This window comes from Mesoplodon bidens (assembly GCF_964165515.1).
Source record: "Mesoplodon bidens genome assembly, contig: HAP1_SCAFFOLD_123, whole genome shotgun sequence".
In the NCBI taxonomy this organism is placed as follows: domain Eukaryota; kingdom Metazoa; phylum Chordata; class Mammalia; order Artiodactyla; family Ziphiidae; genus Mesoplodon; species Mesoplodon bidens.
Window position 1 is genome coordinate 777252 of NW_027672190.1, and position 23256 is coordinate 800507.

General features: G+C 43.7%; 1 protein-coding gene across 1 annotated transcript; it reads left to right on the forward strand.

Moving 5' to 3' along the window:
* Positions 1-3397: 3397 nt before the first annotated feature.
* Positions 3398-22886, forward strand: LOC308610494 (transcription termination factor 1-like; the record flags this gene model as incomplete). Its single annotated transcript, XM_081259608.1, is given in 11 exon segments — positions 3398-3426; positions 3606-3783; positions 3787-3832; positions 4945-5130; positions 6069-6147; positions 9429-9558; positions 12646-12878; positions 15607-15696; positions 17289-17354; positions 21574-21659; positions 22541-22886. Coding segments are annotated over 11 exon segments (1305 nt in total). The 3' UTR covers positions 22723-22886.
* Between the last annotated feature and the right edge of the window lie 370 nt (positions 22887-23256).

A 23256-nucleotide genomic window follows, 5' to 3' on the forward strand; every position in this document is an offset into this window, starting at 1 on the left:
AACTATTTCAGTTCTCTTTAAAAGAGTAGACAAATAAGAGTAGACAAAAATATAACAAATACCCCTGTACTCGTTACTCCAGTTAAGAAATGAAAGATTGAAGATATAAGAGTAACTGGCTCTCTACTTGTCCCTAATCCCTGAATTTACCAGTTACATTCCCCATGCTCTATTCATAGTTTTACTACATATGTATCCATTCAGAAAAGATACATGAAACGATTTTGTGTTTTGAATGTAATATACATGGCATCATAATGTATGTATTCTCTTAACTCAATATACACGGCATCATAACATTTATATTGTCTTAACTCAGGATGCATGGTATCATAATGTTTATATTCTTTTAAAGCTTTCTGGAAGAAGCGATGCTCAAGCCAAGCTCTGAAGGATGAAAGGAGGCAGGGAGGGGTAGGAGACAGCGGAGAGCGGCCCAGAGTGAGGGAGTCGTGATTTATAAGACCTCAAGCCAGGGAAAGGAGTGGAGCATGTTTGGGGAACCGAAAAAAAAAATAGTCCCATGTAGCTGGAGCAACAGAGTTTGAGAGGAGAGGTAGAAGATGAGGCCGTGGGGGAACAAGGGCCCGATCATGGCAGAGCACTGTTCTCAATTAACTATATTTTTTCCATATCATAAAGGCAATGGAACCAGACAAGTGAATTACAGTGAGCTTGCTACACATTTAGAATAATGGAAAACTTATAATCATGACTCCAGGCTTGCCATTTGTCCTGCAGTTTCGTTTTTGTGTGATTTATTTTTTCCTCCTGAGGCTAATGTTTAAAATGCTCTGCGAAAAGAAACCATGTGGTTCTGTTTCCCTATAGGAGTAAAATGGAAGGAGGATCAAGCAGATTGGAAACCCACACTCCAGTTTTCGTCTAGAAAAAGATCAAGCATTCTGTACATAAGGAGAGACATGGGAGGCATCCCCATGAAAGATTCAGAGACTCCTCCCTGGCAAAGGAACCGGCTGACATAACTAAGGGTAAAAAAAAAGAGAAAGGATGCCCAGCATCTTGTTTCTTCTGCTTTGAAACAATCAGAAATGTGTGATGAGCCTGAAAAGACCACTTCTATACCGAAAAAGAATAAAAAGAGAAGAAAAGGTGCTTTGGGAGTCTATAAGGAAACAGGTATTGTGTACATCCTGGTGGATAAAGAAAACATTGTGGGGGCTTCCCTGGTGGCGCAGTGGTTGAGTGTCCGCCTGCCAATGCCGGACACATGGGTTCGAGCCCTGGTCTGGGAGGATCCCACATGCCGCGGAGCGGCTGGCCCTGTGAGCCGCAATTGCTGAGCCTGCGCGTCTGGAGCCTGTGCTCCGCAACGGGAGAGGCCGCGATAGTGAGAGGCCCGCGCACCGCGATCAGGAGTGGCCCCCACTTGCCACAACTGGAGAAAGCCCTCTCACGGAAACGAAGACCCAACCCAACACAGCCATAAATTAAAAAAAAAAAAAGAGCTGGTGACACGTACGTGCGCCGAGACAGCGCAAATTGGAGGAAAAAAAAAAAAAAAACCTCAATAGGTTACCAGAGTAATTCAAGGTAAACTACCAATAAAGGATAATTGAGACAGAATTTTTAAAAAAAAGAAAACATTGTGAACACACCCAAGAATTTTAGAAAGCATGTCGATGTCATTTACATTGATGTAAGCAAGCGGCAAAAGTCAACAAAAGGGCCTGAAGCACATTTAGTTACTAAGTCACGTGAAAATGAATCAGAACTGCATGATAAAGTTCGGGGGAAAAAGCATAAAAAAACATCGGAGGAAAGTCACGTCCTGTGATGCTGTCCAGGAGAGTCTGGGTGCAAGCATCACCCTGCCCAGATCAGAATCCCAAGAGCAGGAACCCCAGCCTCCCATGGGCCAAGAAGGTGAAATCGCACAACTACCAGTGTCTGCAGATCAAAGCAAGTCTAAGACAAGAAAGAGGAAGCGTCCAAGTGACCAGGAATTCGAGGCCTTGCCTGCGCCTGAGAGCGCTGAGAACATATACTCAGAGGGATCTCAAGTGATTGGTGCGGTCGGGACTGCAGGGGGCAATCAGGAGTCCAGTGGCCTTAAGAAAAAGTCTAAGAAAAGGAAGAGAAGATCTTCTGTTGATACTGCCGTGGCACCTGCTGGTGAGTTTTCAGTGCTCAGGACGAGCTCTGAGGACACGCGCTTTGATTCAGTGGAAGGTACTGGTACCTTGATTGAAGAAAGTGTGAAACCCAGGCCACAAGAGGAGAAACCCCAGGCCTGTTCGGAATAGGTGCAGAGGTAACGTGTGGGTGTAGAGCCTTCTGATGGTGTGCGTCTTGGGTGTGAAGTCTGCCCGTTACCTCTTTGTTCAGCACGGCCATAGGAAGTGGCAGAAATCATAAAGAGATAGACCATCGAATGTATAGGATGTTGTGCACATTTAACTGAGTAACTTGGCAGGTACCTTGCGTTCTTCATGTACAAAATAAGGCAGTTACAGTCTGTTTTCACTAAGAATTATTCCAGCCCTGAAATTCTATGTATAAGTTTAAAAAGAATTTTAAGACCCCACAATTACCTTGTCTATATGTACAGAGAGAGGAGAAAGGATCAGAGAACTTAGAATGCTACAGAACAGGAAAAAAAACTTGACTTAGGGTTCTCCCTAATAAAAGAAACTTAGATATCGTTCTTTATATAATTATCATTTAAGTATACTGGCCGATGAATAGATGCAGGAATTTTTTTGAAGCACTTTATTTCAGTTCCTGGGAGTTGGGACAGGTTTTCTCCCCTTTTCTACTCTGTGATGTTCTTACATTTGCTAGATTGTCCTGGCTTAAAATAGTTTCACATAGAAGTTAAATGGCAGAGGGCCCAACTCACATCATCCTCTGTGCCCTCTCTTTGGGGACATTTTTAGATCACTGATAATGATGCAGGAATGTTCTCGGCCTGTGGTTCTTAACTTGTATGGGGCTGTGGACCTGTGAAAGCTGTTGACCCTTTGCGCAGACAAATGCGTACAGTTTTGTTTTTGTTTTTGTTTTGTTTCAGTTTCCTGTCTGGGTGGTTAGCTGATGCCCTTGGCTAAGAACACCTTTGCACATCTGGCAGAAAGTCTGTGGGAATGAATTAGTGATAGATACATAGAAGAGTATGTTTTCTTTATACTGCCAAGGGGAAAATATGTGGCCATTGTTAACTTCAAGGAAGCAATTGTAACGATGTAAACCCTGAATATTGACTTAACTAATTAGTAACCATTATTATAAAACAACTCATTGGTGGGGGGGAGGTGTCTTGAGTATCCATGGGTGTAGAAGAGGGCTGAGCTTATGAGGAAGTCAATATCTGAAACAATACAGTTGAGAAATAGTAACATAAGCAATGCCTGGTGGAAATAGGGCTTAAGGCGACATGTTTACCTTCCAGGCAGCCTCTGAGGTGTATCCAAGTTAGTAAAGCTACATTAAAGAGTTCAGACATCACAGACGGAATCAACTCCAAGATCCCTTCCAGCTTTAATGCTGTCTTAGTCAAAGGGAGAGTCACTGTAAGGAAAGAATCTGAAAGCCATTAGGGCACGTGACCTGTCAGTGTTAATCAATCCACTTTTTCTCCTTAGATTAGAACCCACAAATGAAGAAGAAAGCAATTTGGAGTCGGCTATAGATCCTGAAACGAAATATTTATCTGAAGATTCGAGAGATTCAGATAATTCAGACGTGGATTTGGATTCCACTGTGAGGCAGCTCCAGGAGTTCCTCCCTGATATCAAGGAGAGGGCTGCCACTACAATTAAGTGAATATATCGGGATGACTTGGGACGCTTTAAAGAATTTAGAGCCCAGGGTAAGCTTGTGGGACTTGAATATTTGTTGAACTTTTCTATATGCGTAACTAGCCCTGACTTTCTTTTGTGAGTGGTTCATATTTATAGATTCACAAAGAGCATCCCTTAGCTACTTTCAGCTTTATCTCCTTCCAGAATCATTATCTGCACTGTAAAATTACCAAACTGAAGTGCACTAGTTTTCCTCCTCTGTGCCCAACTACTGGTAGGGGAGGCGAGGAAAAACGGGACTAATGGATCCAGGTGATCCACAGACTAGAAGATCAAGCCCGGAAGAAGAGGGGGAGGAGGTTAAGTGGTTGAGACACTGGGAGGGGGGCACAAGTGAAATCAAATTAAAACACGCATATCAACATCATCAGCTTTGATGAGGTGTAATTTCAAGGATATTAATTTGAGGGTGAGCTGGTTGTAGTGGGCATGGCTTCAGGCAACACCCAGCTTGGTCTCCTTCTTGATTTCACTGTGTTACAAGAACCTCCCAGAAAGCTTATTGGGTTTCAGAATGAACTACAAATGTAAGGTTGTGTACTGCAAGTGATAAAAGATTTTTAAAATAAGTTTAAGATTAGGAAAATGTACTGTGTAATGCAGTCAATAATAATGAGACTTGAGTGCTTTGAGTTATGACGAGGAATAGAACGTAAATTTCAGTGACATTGTCCCCACCTCCCCCCAACATATATTCGTAGAGAATATACATGTTCATGTTTGTGCCAGCCAGTTCCCAGCACTGCCTTGGGGGGAGGAGGGGCAGAGGATAGTGAAGTGTGGGGGGGGCGCTTCTTTTAAACTTTTATTTCAACACTGTTTGAATTTTTAATGAATATCTATTACTGTTAATTTATTTCTTAAATAACTGTGTAAAAAGGAATTGATGACACAAGAAAGGTCACATTGGAGTAGGATGGCCAGGGAAGACTTTGGGAGGACAGTGTGGCTTTGGCCGAACTCTGCAGGAGAGCCAATGTCAAGGGCACAAGCAGGGGCTGCTCCCCGATAGGTGGGGAGGAGCTGACGGGTGCTGTTGTGATTGCTAAAGACAAAACGGTGGTTCGCTTTCATTCATTGTTGACAGTTGTGTACCTTTTTCTCCTTCCCCAAATCCTAGGTGTCGCTATTAAATTTGGCAAGATTTCCGTGAAGGAAAATAAGCAGTTAGAGAAAAATGTGCGAGAATTTCTGTCTCTGACAGGAATCGAGAATGCAGACATGCTGCTGTACACAGACAGATACCCAGAGGAGAAATCTCTAATCACCGACTTAAAAAGAAAATACTCGTTTAGATTGCACGTTGGTAAGTTTAGAACTGTGGCCTCTTTGACCATCTGCAGCCTTCCAGCCTTGCACAGATAACCATGGTGAGTATTGAACACAATGCCTGGCCCGTCCAGTACATGCAGTGCATGTTAGCCGCTGCTACGTTAATAGTATTTTTATTGCCAGCCTATACGTTCAGGGATTTGGAATGTGTTCACGTCTCCCAAGGATAGTGCTTTTACAGATTTTCTAACAAATTAGATGATCAGCTTCCAGCTTTCCTACTTGGTAACAATTACGGTTTTGGTTTCTCTTCTTGACCTCTATTGTGTATTTTTTGCATACACTGCACAAAGTACTCTGGTATACACCAGAGTCTCAGACGTTTTTTTTAAGTAGAGCCATTTTTGCGCTTTGAGCTGGAACCCTCCTCTTGGAGGTATCCTGGGGAAGTTAGAAGGTCACGAAGCAATGTAGGTTTGGACTGGAAAAAAAAATCTCTCTTGAATTTAAAGAGGATAATTTCTAAGGTGAAATGCACAAAGGAAAACAGAACAGTGAGCCCCTGCTGGGGGATCCTTTCATCTTTAGAGTGGCAAAGCAGGAAGAAGCTTATTCAATTGCAAAGTTTTTTTGTTTATCTTATGGGGAGCTGCTGGAGTGTGTCCTCCACCTCCAGATTACGGTAAAAGCTCTTTGCCTAATAAGGGTCTTTTCCGTGAATTTAGCAGAACAGAAACTAGAGCCCCTACATACTAAGCATCTAGTTTCCAGAGATGGCCACGGAAACTGGGGATTTTGTATATCTGCTCCCCAAGACGGCTTTCTGCAGGACATAGGAAACCACACCCTCCACCTGGGGTCTAGGATAGCGTGTGCTGTAAAAAGGGGCCCTTCTGGGTTTCTTTTATAATTGCGACTGTGTTTCATGCCACGCTCCGGTTGTCCCTCTGACCACCTCTCTTCCGACTTTAGGTAAGGGCATTGCCTGGCCCTGGAAACTCATATACTGTCGAGCAAAGAAGATGTTTGATGTCAACAATTACCAAGGCAGGTAAGAAAAAACTTGAGCAGAGCATTTCTCTAGTCTTTGCTGATACTGTAAATCAAAACGTACACAACAAAATCGTGAAGAGTTTCGTGTGTGAAACCAGATGTGCCGTCAGGTGTATGTCTCCAAAGTCCCTTTCAGTTTCCACCTCTTGAATAAATCTTCTGTCATCTTCCCCTTTCTAAATCCCTGGCTTTTACTTTATGCTGTCAATTGTAGCATTCTCCACGCGCTGCCTCTTAGCGTCACCTGTGCAGTTTTCTCGGCAGTCTCCTAAGTTGTAAGCTCCTTGCGAACCCAGACTTTCCTTCTCAGTGTGATGTGTGCCCTTCAGCACTGAGCCCAGTGCTTTGGGTTTTCAGTAAATATTTGAAGGTGGGGGTGAGCATTTGTGTGAGGTCATTTAAGTGTGATTCGGTAACATCAATGCAGAGCTTCATGTGGCGGTAGCCTTTCTGTCCTCCCTTTTTTCCTAAATAAAATACCCAATTATGTTCTGTTTCCAACATTCCAAATAAATCAAATGTAGACTGAGCGTCAGTGGTGGGTAAGCACTCTGCTTAAGGACAAAGGGATGAGGAAGAAAGCATCAGCTCCTACCCTTGAGGGCCCAGACAGCCACCTAGGGCTCAACTACTGATCTCACTTCCAGGAGGCAGATGGAGTGAATCTGTCACGGCCAGTTGGGTCCTACTGAGCGCCGTGATCTTGAATCAGGACATAGGTACTATCAGAACGTAACATTGATATGACCTCGGCTTCTTTTTAAAAATTTTTACCAAAAGAAATAAACCGGAAGTAGAGGAAAGGCGCCTCCACACAGACTGAAACCTGCCCTCTCTTTTTCCCAAGCCCCCGCCATGTACTTTAAGGAAATTCACTAAGGGTGACATTTTAAGTGGGACCAAAATGATGCTTTTGGTAAATGAATGAGGTAACCTGTTTTTCTACCTGTTACATCACTGTGGGAAATGGCATTTTTCAAATAATGAAGGTCTGTCATTCTGATAATAAAGTTCATTCACTGGTACCATATTACTTGTGTTGTGCTGACCATTTACCCTTAAAGTATGTTTCCAACTTAAGGAACTCTTAAGTGAAAAAACCATAGAAAGTCAAAAATCAAAGAATTGTAAGGCTCCAAGGGGCCATGGAGGTCAGTACACCTGTTTCCTCATTTTCGTACACTCTGTTTTTCTCTCATGTCCTCTTTTTTGTTGCTTCAAGGGTACTTTTAAGTCTTGTTTAAATCTCAGGAAGACCCTGCTTGCCTTATAAAGGAAACTGCTAAAAAGCTTGATTCTTAATGGTGAAGGATTTCACATCTCTGTTCACCATGCTCTGCATTTTAGATCCATTTCTGAGAATGCTAGGATCTTACTGTCCCCCGGTAGTTGTGGATCATCCTCATTAGAAATGGTTAGTATTTTATTAGGGCTGCTTTTGTGTTGCATTAGTAATAACATAAACTACCACTTCTGACCCCTCTTCCTTCCCACCAAAAAGGAATTATAAAATGTCATAATGATGGCTTTTTTTCCCTTAAACATTTAAGATGTTTAATCTCAAAATCTGCATATATTATAGTGCACTTTAGTTCTTTTCTTTTAATGTATTTGCTTTTATGTGGGATTGCTGCCTCTTAACTTCCTTAAACTGTGACCGATTTGTGCTAAGGCATCTGTCACATCTTTTATTTTTGTCTGTGTTCGGTCTTTGTTGTTGCACACGGGCTTTTTCTAGTGGTGGCGAGCAGGACCTACTCTTCGTTGCAGTTTGTGGGCTTGTCATGGCGGTGGCTTCTCTTGTTGTGGAGCATGGGCTCTAGGCGCACGGGCTTCAGTAGTTGTGGCTCCCAGGCTCAGTAGTTGTGGTGCACAGGCTTAGTTGCTCCACAGCATGTGGGATTTCCCAGACCAGGGATCGAACCCATGTCCCCTGCATTTGCAGGCAGGTTCTTAACCACCGCGCCACCAGGGAAGTCCCTGTCTCATCTTTATTGAGCACCTGTTGTCTGTCAAGCATTACCGGGTTCCAAAGTGTAGAAAACTGACAGGGTCCCCACCCTCCGAGGACTTCCCCTCCAGAGCTGTGCTGTCCATCCATGTGACCACCAGCCTCATGTGGCCATGGAGCACTTGAACTGTGGTTAGTCCAAGCTGAGATGCACTGAAGAGTGAAGTATACAATGGACTTAGAAGGCTTGGTGTGGAGAAGAGAGTGTAAAGTATCTCATTCATACTTTTAGGTTCTGATTACATGTTGAAATGGCTGCATTTTTAGTATATTGAGTTAAATAAGATATGTTATTAATTCATTAAAACTAAATAAAATTAGGGACTTCCTTGGTTGTCCAGTGGTTAAGACTCCGTGCTTCCACTGCAGGGGGTGTGGGTTTGATCCTTGGTTGGGGAACTAAGATCCCACATGCCGCATGCTGCCGCTAAATAAAACCCCCAAACACATGGAAGGCAGAGTGGAATGGTGGAAAGTGGTCCTTGGTGATTTGACTGAGCTCCTGGATTAAGCTCACCCTAGGGCCCACTTGTATCTGGACTTTTCAATTGCCTGAGCCAATAAATTATCTTTAAAAAAATTAATAAAATTAATTTTCACCTGACCACTAGAAAATTCTAAATGACATCTGTGGCTCATATTTCCATTGGCCAGTGGTGGCCTAGACGAAGGGTCAGATAAACCAGGGAAGCCACGAGCGTACAGTTGCCAGTGGTGACGGGGGCAGTGAGAGAGCAGCAGAGTGTCCTGTGGGAGAGGACAGCAGGACACCTCCAACCAGGTGGTCAGGGAAGCCCTCTCTGAAGATGCACCATTTAAGCTGCTTCTGAAGAGCTTGCAGGAGCTTTCCAGCGGTGGAGGGAGGCCATTCCCACCCCAGGTCCAGAGGCTTCGAGGTGAGAAAGGCCGATAAGGCCAATAGGGTTGAACTTAGGGAGCACCGAGCTTTGCAGGCACAGTCAGAAGTTTGGGTTTTATTGTGTGAAGCCTTTATGGATTTGGCTGGGGAATAGCATGATCAGATTATTTGCCCTGGCCTCTGTGTAAGTGAGCCAGGGACTGCGGTGACTGACTTACAGGGTGCTCATGGTTGCGATGCCGAGACAGGAAGTATCTGGGCTCAGGACCTTGGTAGGACTGCGCTGAGCAGGTTTCCTGACAGCCCGCCCTATACGGCTTCTCCCAGCGTCACAGCGTGCTGCAGTGAGAATAGTGGTTTTAAGCTTGTGGTTAACGCTTAGCTGTGATCTGTTTTCCCTTCCTCTAAGGTATAGCAAAGGAGATACCGAGAAGCTAAAGATATACCAGTCCCTCCATGGAAACGACTGGAGAAAGATTGGCGAGATGATGTCTGGAAGTAGCCTCTCTGTGGCCCTGAAGTTCTCCCAGATCAGCAGTTGTAAGTCGTGGTCTCTAGAGCCCACTTTGGTGAACAAATCAGCCCACAGTGGCCCAGGGCCCAGGCATCACTGCAGGCCTGTCTTCTGAGAGAGTCATCACTCTTTCAGCCATTCTCTTACTGATTCATTTATTTCTTCATGCATATTGATGCAGCCTTTATTCACCAGACTGATTTCTGCCACACGTTATGTCAGTAGCTTTCAGTGTGACTCCAACTGCCAGGTAAACTGAAACCCACTCAGCCGGTGGGCAGGAGAACCTGGGCCACCAAGGTCCTTTCCCCCAGGTGACCAGGGAAACCATCAAAGGGAGGGCCTGTTAGTCAGGGACGTTTCCCAAAGCCAGTGTCAGTCGTCTCTTGTCTGTTCTCTTCTTTCATAAAAAGCTTCCTTGGTTATATTCTTCACCTTAAAAAGTCCCCAGTTGCTTTCAGAAGACAGTCCTTAGTGGGTGTTAGCTTCAGCCCAGAGGCTCACATGCTCCGGCCCTGCAGGCAGAGCCGTGCAGCGGGTCCCAGCAAGGCGTCTGCATGTCCGCACGTGGTAAACTCTGAGGTGGTGGAGACCACGCCTTTTGTGCCACCAACTCTGGCCACCGGTGCCACGCGAAGACTCAGCACAGCCAATTCTGCCAGTTTCCAAGAAGTAAAGCAAACATCTGGATTTGCACGTGTGTGTGAAATCAAGATCTTTTTTTTCTTGGGACTCTCTTTTTTAAAATAAATTTATTTATTTATTTATTTATTTATTTATTTATTTATTTATTTATTTATTTATTTATGGCTGTGTTGGGTCTTCGTTGCTGTGAGCGGGCTTTCTCTAGTTGCGGTGAGCAGGGGCTACTCTTTGTTGCAGTGTGCGGGCTTCTCAGTGTGGTGGCTTCTCTTGCTGTGGAGCATGGGCTCTAGGCGCGCTGGCTTCAGTAGTTGTGGCGCACAGACTCTAGAGCGCAAGCTCAGTAGATGTGGCACATGGGCTCAGTAGTTGTGGCTCGTGGGCTCTAGAGTGCAGGCTCAGAAGTTGTGGTGCATGGGCTTAGTTGCTCCATGGCATGTGGGATCTTCCCAGACCAGGGATTGAGCCCGTGTCCCCTGCGTTGACAGGCGGATTCTTAACCACTGCCCTACCAGGGAAAACCCTCTTGGGATTCTCTTGATTTTTAAATATTCATCCAAATTGTTATTGGGGAAATAGTAACAATAACATTCTGTAGGCCAGATCGAAGATATCTGTAGCCTTCCAGCTTGAGGCCTCTTCCTTAGCATGACTGTGAGCATGTAGACAAGAAGAGCGAATCATAGAAGCTTTTGATGCCCTGCACCAAGGACTGGCTTTAGGAATTTACAGGTGCTGGGACTTCCCTGGTGGTGCAGTGGTTAAGAATCCACTTTTCCACTTCAGAGGGCATGAGTTTGATCCCTGGTCAGGGAACTAGGATCCCACATGCTGCAGAGCAACTAAGCCCACTCTCTGCATCTAGAGAGAAACCTGTGTGCCACAACGAAGGTCCTACGTGCTGCAGCTAAGGCCGAACACAGCCAAATATTTTTTTTAATTAAAAAAATAGCTTAATGAGTGCAATATGTTAAAAAAAGAAAGAAAAAAAGAAATTCACAGGTGCCTTCATCAAGTACTGTGGTGACGCCATTGTAGCTGTTAATTTCACTCCAGAAACTCTTGGGGAGAGTTATTTATATAACATGAAAGTCGTTTGGTTATTCTCTTTCCACTAAATGTTTGGGAACCTCACAATTTCTTGCAGTAGGTATTACTCTTAGAAACAGGAAGAACAGCTTTCTCGAAGATAAAAAAAAAGATTGCATTAAGAAAGGATTTGTTTTCTTTGCAGTTGGTTGTGTATGTGTGTGTGTGTGTGTATGTGTGTGTGAGTGTGATTGGTCCTTAAAAGGAATCTATGGCCACTTTTGTAGTTTCATTTTGATTTGCATGTAACTGATAGTTTTTTTGGTTTTGTTTTGTTTTGTTTGGCTGCGTTGGGGCTTCATTGCTGCGCGCGAGCTTGTTCTAGTTGTGGCGAGCGGGAGTTACTCTTTGTTGTGGCGTACGGACTTCTCATTGCCGTGGCTTCTCTTGTTGCAGAGCACGGGCTCTAGGTGCGCAGGCTTCAGTAGTTGTGGCATAAGGGCTCAGTAGTTCTGACATGCGGACTCTAGAGCACAGACTTAATAGTTGAGGCGCGTGGGCTTAGTTGCTCCCCGGCATGTGGGAACCTCCTGGACCAGGGCTCGAACCTGTGTCCCCTGAACTGGCAGGCGGATTCTTAACCACTGCACCACCAGGGAAGTGCATAACTGATAGTTTTATGTTTGTGTAATTGAGATGTTGCCCATTGTCTTCTGAAAAGTGTCTGATTTACCTTTTTGTTTATAAAGGCTTTATTTTGGGACTTCCCTGGTGGTCCAGTGGTAAAGAATCCTCCTTCAGATGCAGGGGACGCTGGTCGGGGAACTAAGATCCCACATACCGCAGGGCAGCTAAGCCCGTGTTCCACAGCTGCTGAGCTCACGCACCCTGTAGCCCATATGCCACAAACTACAGGGGCCATGCACCACAACTAGAGGGAGAAAATTCACACGCCACAACTAGAGAGAAGTCCGTGCACCATAACAAAGAGCCTGCGCTGCAACAAAAGATCCCACGTGCTTCAACAAAGATCTCATGTGCCGCAACTAAGACCCAACACAGCCAAAAAAATAAAGAAAATAAATAAATTAAGGGAAAAAAAAGACTATTTTTCTAGAGCAGTTTTGGGTTCACAGGTAAAGTGAGAGGAAGGTACAAAGACTTCCTACTTATCTCCTGCCCTACACATGCACGGCACACCCCCATTCTCAACAACCCCCAGCAGAGTGGTCCATTTGTTACAATCCGTGAAGCTACCTTGACACATCTTAACCCCCCAGAGTCCACAGTCCACATTAGGGTTCACTCTTGGTGTTGTAGCTTCTGTGGGTTTGGAGAGATGTCAAATGACAGATACCCCTCATCATCATTTTGTTGTTAATATTGTGTTTGAAAGCAAATAGATGAGCAACTTCAAGACCATCCTTTTATGTCAACAGAAAGAAATCATGGTGCTTGGAGCAAGACGGACACCCAGAAACTAATCAAGGCTGTTGAAGAAGTGATTCTAAAGGAAATGTCTCCCCAGGAGCTAAACGAGATGGATTCTAAACTCCAAGAGAATCCTGAAGGTCGCCTGTCAGTTGTTTGGGAAAAACTGTACAAAGGCATATCCTGGGTAGAAGTGGAGGCAAAAGTGGAAACCAGGAATTGGATGCAGTGTCAAAGTAAGTGGTAAGTTTGAGGCTTCTTACATAAATTTCAACAAGAAGCATTCCCTGCCCCTCTCTCAGCAACTTCCGGAGAGGGGTGGACTGCTGAGGTTACTAAGAATATCTGTAACTAACACGTGGAAAGCCTTACAGTAGGTCAAGAATGATCCTCTCTAATCCGCTGCTCCAACCACTTCAATATCGAAAGCTGATTTAAGTTAGCATTTAACCACCCCTGATTCATTGTGTGGCTTCTTCATAAAGAACTTGGACCTTTTTATTCTATTTATTTATTTATTTAATTGAAGTAGAGTTGATTTACAATGTTGTGTTAGTTTCTGGTGTACTAAGTGATTCAGTTGTGCATATATATTATTTTTTTTGATTCTTTTCCAATGTAACTTATTACAAGATAGTGAATACAGTTTCCTGTGCTGTACAGCAGGACCTTGTTGTTTATCTATTTTATATATAGTAGTTTGTATCTGCTAATCTGCAATTTCAAATTTATTCCTGCCCCCTTTCCCCTTTGGTAACCATAAGTTTGTTTTCTGTATCTGTGAGTCTGTTTCTGTTTTGTAAACAGAACTTGAATCTTTTTAATATTGAATATTGACTTCTGATTTCTTCACTCTGTCCCTTTCTTCATAAAACAAGATTGTTACCTATTTATAGCATGAAAGAAATACAAAATTAACGTCTGGATATTTAGGAGGGAAATCACAAGTGTAGTGATCAGTAATACCTCCACCTTTTTACTTTTGCTTTCTAATTCAGCAGTTCCTCTGTCTTCATCCAAAGCAGGGCAGTCATACTCTTTCATCCTAGAACATCTTTAGGTACATCCATCATGAAGAAGTAGTTTCGGTCCAGATGTTGCTGCATGTTCTTTGCCCAACGTAGCTTTTCCCAGCCCTGGAGGGATTCCGAGCTAACTTTCAGCTGCAACATGACAGCTTGAAGCAGTGGTTCTACAGCCCACGACCCAGGTCTCCTGTGTAAACGGGGCTCCATCATCCTGCATAAAGGGGGCTCCGTCATCTTGACCATTAAAGAAGAATGAAATCCAGAGTGGGCATGTTGTACGTTAAAAGCAAACTGCTAGATTATACTGAGTATTGTTTATATACCTTACCGTTCTGCTGTAGAATATTTATCTTACTAGAAGACTACCCTCAGGAAATAAGGACAGATAATGTTTTGGGGGGGAAGTGTGTAATATGGAGGAACCAGAGCCCTTTCTACCCCTATATCTTAGGCTTAAAAAAAGGAGTGGGGACTTCTCTGGTGGTGCAGTGGTTGAGAGTTTGCCTGCCGATGCAGGGGACATGGGTTCGTGCCCTGGTCCAGGAAGATCCCACATGCCGCGGAGCGGCTAGGCCTGTGAGCCATGGCTGCTGAGCCTGTGCATCCAGAACCTGTGCTCTGCAACGGGAGAGGCCACAACAGTGAGAGGCCTGCGTACCGAAAAAAAAAAAAAAAAAAAAAAGGAGTGGGGGCTTCCCTGGTGGTGCAGTGGTTAAGAATCCGCCTGCCAATGGAGGGGACACGGGTTCGATCCCTGGCCTGGTAAGATCCCACATGCCGTGGAGCAACTAAGCCCGTGTGCCACAACTACTGAGCCTGCACTCTAGAGCCTGTGAGCCATAACTACTGAGCCTGTGTGCCACAACTACTGAAGCCCACCTGCCTAGAGCCCGTGCTCTGCGACAAGAGAGGCCACTGCAATGAGAAGCCCATGCACCGCAATGAAGAGTAGCCCCTGCTCGCCACAACTAAAGAAAACCCACGTTCAGCAATGAAGACCCAACACAGCCAAAAATAAATAAATTATTAATTAATTACTTTTAAAAAAGGAGTGGGTTATAAAGCCTCGGTTGGAAGATGATATGTCAGTGTCTTAAAAAGGAAATGATGAAGGGGAGCCGTGCTTCAGAATCAGCATAATTAAATAACATGCAAGGGTTCTTTTTTAATTTGAAGAAAAAAGTAGGAAACTTGAATGCTGAGCATAGGTTTACTTCATGAAACATTGAAATGGCATCAGCGGGTACATTTCAAACCAGTGAACATGGGCGGCTATTCGTAAAAACTGTCAGTTTCTCTGTGTGTGCCTCATGTACCTCCCTGCTCAAGAAAGTAAATGTCACAGCTCATGATCTGTCCATCAGATTGTGACAGATTTCACTCTTCAAGAGAAGCACTTTTTAAATATTTTTAATTGGGCTGCTTCTCTCATTAGGAACTTCAGGGAACCCTTTCCCTCAGCCTTGAACTTGGGGCCTTAGAGGAATCATGGAGTCATTGATCACTTTAGTAAATCTGTGTAGTTTGGTGTTTCAGCAGCTATAATGGTAATAAGAGCAATATCTCTCTGTTTGATAAACAAGCAAAAATAAATTGAGTCTACACAGCATCCTTTAGCACCTGCAAGCAGGCTTATTCTTTTTTTTTCCTCCCTTTTATTATACTGTTTATTATGGAAATTGTGTAACACACACCAACTTAGAACTCCTTGTATCCATCACTCATTTTCAATAACCATCAACTTTCTATCTCTTTATTTACCCTCTCCCACTTTAAAAAACTTTTAAAAAGGTATATTCTTGATGGTGGTAAATCTTAGCTGTGATGAGTTGCAAAAGTTATAAAGTGGTTCTGAATAAGGACAATTTAAATGAGGAAAACAAAGGACATTTTAATGGAAACTTTACCCCGAAAATAAACTGTTTTTCTTTCTTTCAATGTAGGATGGAAATTCTAACCAAGAAGAGGACAAATGGTCGGGACGTATACCGGGGACTTAATGCCCTACAGGCCAAGATCAACCTCATTGAAAGGTACAGAAATAGAAAGTGACGATATTTTACCCGTTTTCCTCTCTAGCCAAAGAGTAATTGTTAAACAGCAGAATCTGCAGTAAGATTACCACGGTTCATATTCCTGTTCCAGCTCTTTCTATGTGCATGACCTTGGATGTGTTTCCTGCCTTTCTAGTTCTTGGTTTGTTCATCTTAAATGAGGATGATAATAACAGTACCTGCCTCTTAGTGTTATTGGCCGAAGAAATGAAAATGCATGCAAAACGTAGCATGCACTCAATAAACATAGCTCTTTGAGTCTTTAAGGCTTTCACATAGACATTGCTTACTTCTGTCCATTGGAAAATGGAGGTAAATACTTCAGGCCGAGCCCTACTGCTCTCTAGCATGCATTAGTTGGCGTCACTGCTGCTTGGTCTTTAGTTTTGTCTTTGAGTTCCTGGTCCGTGCAGAGTCCTCCCTCCCCTGATCGACAGGGAGACACAGAACTGTTTTACAAAGACTGCGAGTCTAGTGGACCTGGCCTCATGTCCAATGAGGAACAGCAAAGAGCAGAAGAAACCTTTGGATTCTGGCCGCCCTGTCCAGCTTCATTATTCTTGCGCTCTGTCAGGAAGCCTGCTTCTCCTTCATTGGTGGGCTTCCTCGTTCTCCACGCTGGCCTGGCTGGGGTTTTTCTCCTCTACCAGAGACAGCAGAGACTAGCAGAGCCAAGGAGGGCATCTCACGTCAGGCAGGCCTGGGTTCCAATGTGGGTACCCCCTATGAATCATGAAACCTTGAGCCAATGACCCGAGCTCTCAACCCTGATTCCTGGCCTGTGGAAAGGACATAATCCCCTAGCTTCATCAGGTGGTGTTGAGGGTAAATGGATTAGTGGGTATCAAGGTCTTAACCCAGTGTTTGTCACTTAGTAAGTGCTGAGTACACATGTATACTACTCTTGTGTGTCTACATTGAATGGTGAAGTTGTGTTTTTGTTTGTTTGGTTGGTTGGTTTTTAATATTGTATTTATTTATTTGGTTGTGCCGTGTCTTAGTTGCAGCAGGCAGGTTCATTAGTTGTGGCATGCAGACTCTTAGTTGTGGCATACATGTGGGATCTAGTTCCCTGACCAGGGATCAAACCCGTGTGCCCTGCATTGGGAGTGTGGAGTCTTAACCACTCTGCCACCAGGGAAGTCCCTGTGTTTTCTTTTTTTTTTAATTGAAGTATAGTTGATTTACAATGTTGTGTTTAACCTTTGCTATACAGCAAAGTGACTCAGTTATACATATATATATTCTTTTTCATATTTCATTCTTTTCTATTATGGTTTATCACAGCATATTTAATATAGTTCCTTGTGAAGTTGTGTTTTTTACTAGGCTTGGTGGGAGATGCAAAGGGCTCAGGAGGAGGAAGGGTGATTTTTTGGTCTGTAGCTCACCCCAAGACCTTGGGCTGACCTTGGGTTAGCATGCCAGTGACACTGGGCCTGTGTAACAGGGGAGCTGGAGCAGGGGTGAACACGCTGAGGCCTTCCAGCTCTTAATATTCTGTGAGCCCATGAAGATGTGGATCCTGTTGATTTTTGGCTTGAAAACTTAATTTTTATTTTTTCTCATAGGTTGAATGAAATAAATGTGGAAGATGTTAATGAAATAGACTGGGAAGATCTTGCTAGCACCATAGGGTAAGGCCATTTGTTTAATATTAATCTAATGAAAAAATCAGAGAGGAGTTCTAATAAATGCCTCTCAGATTTGAAGAACAGGACTGAAATTCCTGCTGCTTATGGAACTCATCTATAAATTGTATTTGTGTATATATGTATTGGGAACACCCTGTCTACGTACCAGACCAGGTAAATCAGACCTGTCCTCCCTCTGCTCCAACCACCACCGCCACCCCAAGACACCTGAGAAGAGTGAATGAAATGTGTGCAGAGTCTCTTAAAAGCTTCATGGAGCACACCAGCTATGACTGGGATGAAGAACCCATGGTCCCTTTGCCCATAATTAGCCTTTTACCATTTGCCACATTGACTTTATCATCCCTCCCTTTCCCGCTCCCTTCTACAAGGGAATAGAATTCTTTCCCTTAACCGTTTCAGTGTTAGTGGTGGACGCCATGTCTTCAGCAAGGCTGTTATTCTGCATCAGCACAGTGATCGTACTGAGGGCACCTGACACTGATGCACTACTATTGTCTAAAACACAGCCCCCATGCAAATTTCACCCAGCGTCCCAGTCCTGTCCTTTATAACACTTTCCCCCTGATTTAAGATCCAGTCCAGGATCTGTCTCCTTAGAGTCTTCTAAACAGCAGAGTTGTTCTGCCTTTTCTTTTCTTTTTTTTTAATTATTGGAGTATAGTTGATTTACAGTGTTTCAGGTGTACAGCAAAATGATTTCTGTTATAGATTTTTTTAAATTTATTTATTATCTTATTTATTTAATTTTGGCTGTGATGGGTCTTGATTGCTGCGCGTGGGCTTTCTCTAGTTGGGGCGAGCAGGGGCTACTCTTCATTGCGGCTCGCGGGCTTTTCATTACGGTGGCTTCTCTTGTTGAGGAGCACGGGTTCTAGGCGCGTGGGCTCAGTAGTTGTGGCTCGTGGGCTCTAGAGCACAGGCTCAGTAGTTGTGGTGCACAGGCTTAGTTGCTCTGCGGCATGTGGGATCTTCCTGGACCAGGGCTCGAACCCATGTCCCCTGCAGTGGCAGGCAGATTCTTAGCCACTGCACCACCAGGGAAGTCCCTCCATTATAGGTTATTACAAGACATTGAATATAGTCCCCTGTGCTATACACTAGGTCCTTGTTGTTTATCTATTCTATATACAGTAGTGTGTATCTGTTAATGCCTTTGTCTTCTACGATGTTGAAATTGTGGGAAAATACAGGCTAGTCATTGTGGAGAACTTGCCTCAGCTGGGGAGTTTGTCAGACGCTTCCTCACTGTTAGATTCGGGTTTTGTATTTTACACGGGAATCAGTCACGGGGGAGGCTGTGTTTGTGTCACCAGGTCACATCCCATCATGAGGCATGTGGTTCTGATTTTGATCCCCTGGCTCTGGCGGCCTCTGCCACACTGCCCCACTGTAGAAAAGTAAGTTTTTCTCTTGGTGAAAAGAAACGGCCACGGGGAGATATTTTGAGACCACATCAAGCTCCTGTTCCTCTTCGGATTTGCCTCAGTGGTTTCGGTGTGCTGTTCCTTTGCATTTCTCCTCCGAGGAGTGAGATTTCATCGGTTGTCACTGTCTGTCTTCATTGCTATGGTCCTTGCATTTTCAATCAGTTCGTGCCACTGGAGGAGAGGCCATCACTCTGAAGACCTGAGTTCACTGCTGGCCAAGCAACAGAGAGCTGGCTGGCAAAGCACAGTCCCTCTAAGCAATGCAAACTGTTGAGCATCACAGGGCTCAGGGGTTGGTGGGCTTTGGGAGGTGGGGATGTTGAGGGACTGTCTGGCCTTTAGTTCGGGAAGGGTGCTGAGGGGAACAGGGCTGCCACAACCTGGCTGCCTTTCAGAAACGTGGCTGCTGGCGTGAGGTTGTCACTGATCCATTAGGAAGGGTGTAAACTGGTTCTGCTGGTTAGTTATTTACACCTTGGGATTATGGACAAAGAACAATCAGTCCTTTTTTTTTAACTTGGAGAATTGGAATCTTTTCGTGGCAGGCCCTGTTGGGAGTCACAGACACATGCCCATGGTTCCAAACCCTTTCCTCTTCTAGCTCGTCTCAGGGGTGGGGCACCAGCTCTTGGGTGTGGGTCCCTGAGAGGGGAGGGTGTTAGGGGCTTTGAAGGAAGGCTGTCCTGCTGTGTACCCCACCAACTCCCATCCTAAGAAGTATTCATGTCGACAGGTCCCTCCCTTTGTAATATCAAACCCCTTTTGAAAAATCTGACTTTTCCAATAAATGTTTGTGTATCTTGTGACATTGCCACAAATCACATTTCTTAAATTAAAATGGGTTTTTAATGATTTTAAGTAGAATTATATACTTAAATATTGATTGTTCTGGTTAAGGTTTAGAAATCTCAAAACTGTAAAACAGACATCATGGCATCCAGTCAAATACCATTGGAAATAGTACATCCTCAAAGTTTTAATAACGAATTAAAACAGTGAAAATAATTAAATTAGAAGTTCGGTCTCTTCAGGTTCTTTAAGCCTCCCTTGTGAATTGTTTAGGCAGGATTTTAAAGAAAGCATCTCCACCTAATGAGATGTAACACCTACTTCGTTTGAAAATGTCCAGGTCAGTTATTGTTACTTCTTGAAGCCTGAGCTTTGATCTGCAGAACAACCTGGGTGTGGGGCGCTGTGGGAAGAGGGAAGGCATAGATGCCCTAGATCTTGGGCTTTGCAGTCAGGTGGACCGGGCGTCAAGTCCTGGGACTCTGCTCATAATTTAGCCAGCCTTGGGCAGGTCATTCCCTCACTTGCCTCTGCGTAACGGTTTCCTCATCTGTGCAGCTTTGTAACAGCACCGTGATGACGACGACAGCAAGGAGACAGTGCGTGTCATGCCATGCACACGCGGCGGGCAGCTGCTGCCATGAGGAGGCAGAGAGAGCCCAGCCATCTTGTACTTCCACATACCTAGCAGATCCAGTTATTCCCACTAATCATATAACAACTAGATTAATTAATTACTGAAACAAATATGCCACGCTTTTGTGGCTTAGGAAGTGAGTGCCCAGGAAGTGAAGTTAGTGATTTTCACTTTAAAAAAATATTTAAGATGTGGTTGTTTCTGTCCTACTTATTGTAAATGAAAAGTGGATTTGACTCACCAGAATATCGTAAGCATCCACTTTATTTAGCTTTGTAAAGTAAAAAATCCAGACCCCTGCCTTTGCATTGTGACAAATATATAGTTAGCCTGAAGGTAGTGGTTAAGAGTGTAGGATTTGTGAAATGTTGCCATTGGCAGCAACACGGATGGACCTAGAGATGATCATACTAAGTGAAATAAGCCACACAGAGAAAGACAAATAGCATAGGATATCAATTATATGTGGAATCTTTAAAAAACTGATACAAATGAACTTACTTACAAAACACAAATAGACTCACAGACATAGAGAACAGACTTATGGTTACCAAAGGGTTAGCGGGCGGGAGGTAGGGGGATAACTTAGGAGGCTTGGATTAACATATACACACTACAGTATGTAAAATACATAAACAATAAGGACCTACTGTATAGCACAGGGAACTATACTCAATATCTTGTAATAATCTATAATGGAAAAAAAAATCTGAAAAAATTATATATATATATATATATATATATATATGTACAACTGAATCTTTCTGCTGTACCCTTGAAAGTAACACAACGTTATAAATTAACTATACTTCCATTAAAAAACACTGATATCAAAAAAAAAGAAAGAAAAAAGTAGAATTTGGAGTGGACCCAATTGAAGTCCCAGCCCTTCCCCCCTATTCACTGTAAGATCTTGGGCATCTTCTCTTGGGTTCCCCATCTCCAAAACGAGGGATAAGCATAGGAGGCCCCACACAGAGTGGTCGTGAGGGTTATTTGTTGCTCTGCGGAGAGCCCTCAGGGTGGGGCTGAAGACAATGTTAGCATCAGCCCCTGTGAGCTAGTGTTACACCTTGTCTTCTCAACTGGTAGTTTAGATTATTCTAGTTTAGACAGAATCCGTGTTGTTGTACTTCTGTTTTTCTTCCTTTTGTGTGTGTGTGTTTAACCAGATGAACAATAGCTTTTCATACGTGTCTTATTTTTCTCACATGTGTAGACATGAGGATTAAGAAAGCTGCTTAGGTCTGTAGACCACCCCTCAATCAATGCACTTAGTACACAGGACTGAAATGATTAATTTTTAAACTGCCACTAACTTTTTGACACCTTTTCCTTTCTAAAGGGGTGTTCCTCCATCTTACGTCCAAAGTAAATTTTATAAGCTGAAAGCTTCCTGTGTTCCGTTTTGGCAGAAGAAGACTTTTCCAGGTCAGTATTTTCGATATCTGAATAGTTAAAAACGCAGCATATGGGGACACACGCTGGTAGTGTGACCTTGGGTAGTGACTTTTGGGAACCTCAGATTCTTCAAATGGAAAATGGTAAAAATTGGCAAATTATAACCCCTACCTGACAGGACTTTCAAAAGTACTAAATGAGATAATGAGCTTGAGAAGTGTGGTCACCAGGCGGCCGGGCGTTTAGCAAGCACTGGGTGAGGAGCTGCGAGTGCTTCTGGATTGCACAGCACACATGCTTACACCACATGCCTGCACACACACTGATCCACAAAAAACTGGAGGTACAGTTTCTTCTCTGCAGCCATTTGTAGGTGGTTTACATATGTAATTCCCAAACCTGGACTATCGGAGTCAGGTGGGGAACTTGGGAAAAAAGATACATACCTGGGTCTCATCCCAGACCCAGTCGATCCTAGTCTCTAGTCTGGGTCCAGAGGCTAGATTTTTCTCTAACAAGCTCACAGATGAGTCGCCAGTGGCCTGCCCAGCATCATTGTTTGGGAACCACTGGTTCAGGTAACACTGCACCCTGCAGTGTGTGACAAAATGCTCCTTGCTTTCAGCGGACAGCACTTCCTGGGTTTGAATCCTGGCTTCGCCCTCCTGACTCTATGACTTTGGATGAGCTTCATGTCTTTATGCCTCATTTGAAACACGGGTGAACAATAGTGCCTACCTCATAGCATTTTTGAGAGGATTGAATGAGTGACTATGAATAAAGCAGTTAGAGCCAGGTCTTGCACACAGTAGTGCCAGTAACAATGCATTGTCATCATCTGTGCCATCCGTCCTTTGACCTTGGGAAGAGGCTTTGTCAGATCATCTCAAGATTCAGTTTCTTTTCTTTAGAGATTATAGACTACCTTCATGAGACTAGTCTACCGTTGCTTCAAGAAAAATTAGAGAAGAAGATGGAGAAAAACGGGACTGAGATCCAGACTCTGGCAACCCCCAAGCCAGTCTTCCTGTTTCGAGACATCTTTTGTTGTGACGATGACAGTGAGGGAGAAGACGGAGATGAACAATGTTAAGCGGCTGATACTCTCTTGTCCATTTTTCTAGGTCTGGTTGTGTTTATGTACGTGTCAATAATGCTATTTCCACTATTGATTTTACTGAAGAAGGTGCAACAGCCAAAGGAAGGGTATGAAAATAATAACATACTGTGGAACATTAAAAATTGATTCACATTTCATATTCAAGTTTGTCTGAATGTGAAAAGAAAGGCGAGTACATGAGTTGATTTAATATTTTCTGTGCTATTATATTGAAAATTATCATATTGAAAATACTTACAACTAATGGTTTTCATACAACAACAGGATCCCAAGTCCCTCTAATGGCAGCAGAGGGTAGTCATGTCCAAGGAACATTTTCTTTTTGTTTTTTTTTTTTTATGGCTGTGCCACATAGCTTATGGGATCTTAGTTCCCCACCGGGGATTGAACCCAGGCCCTCGGCAGTGAAAACGCAGAGTCCTAACCCCTGGACCGCCAGGGAATTCCCCAATGAACATTTTCATGGTGTGGATTCAACTATACGTGCATTCAGCAAAACAGAGAATG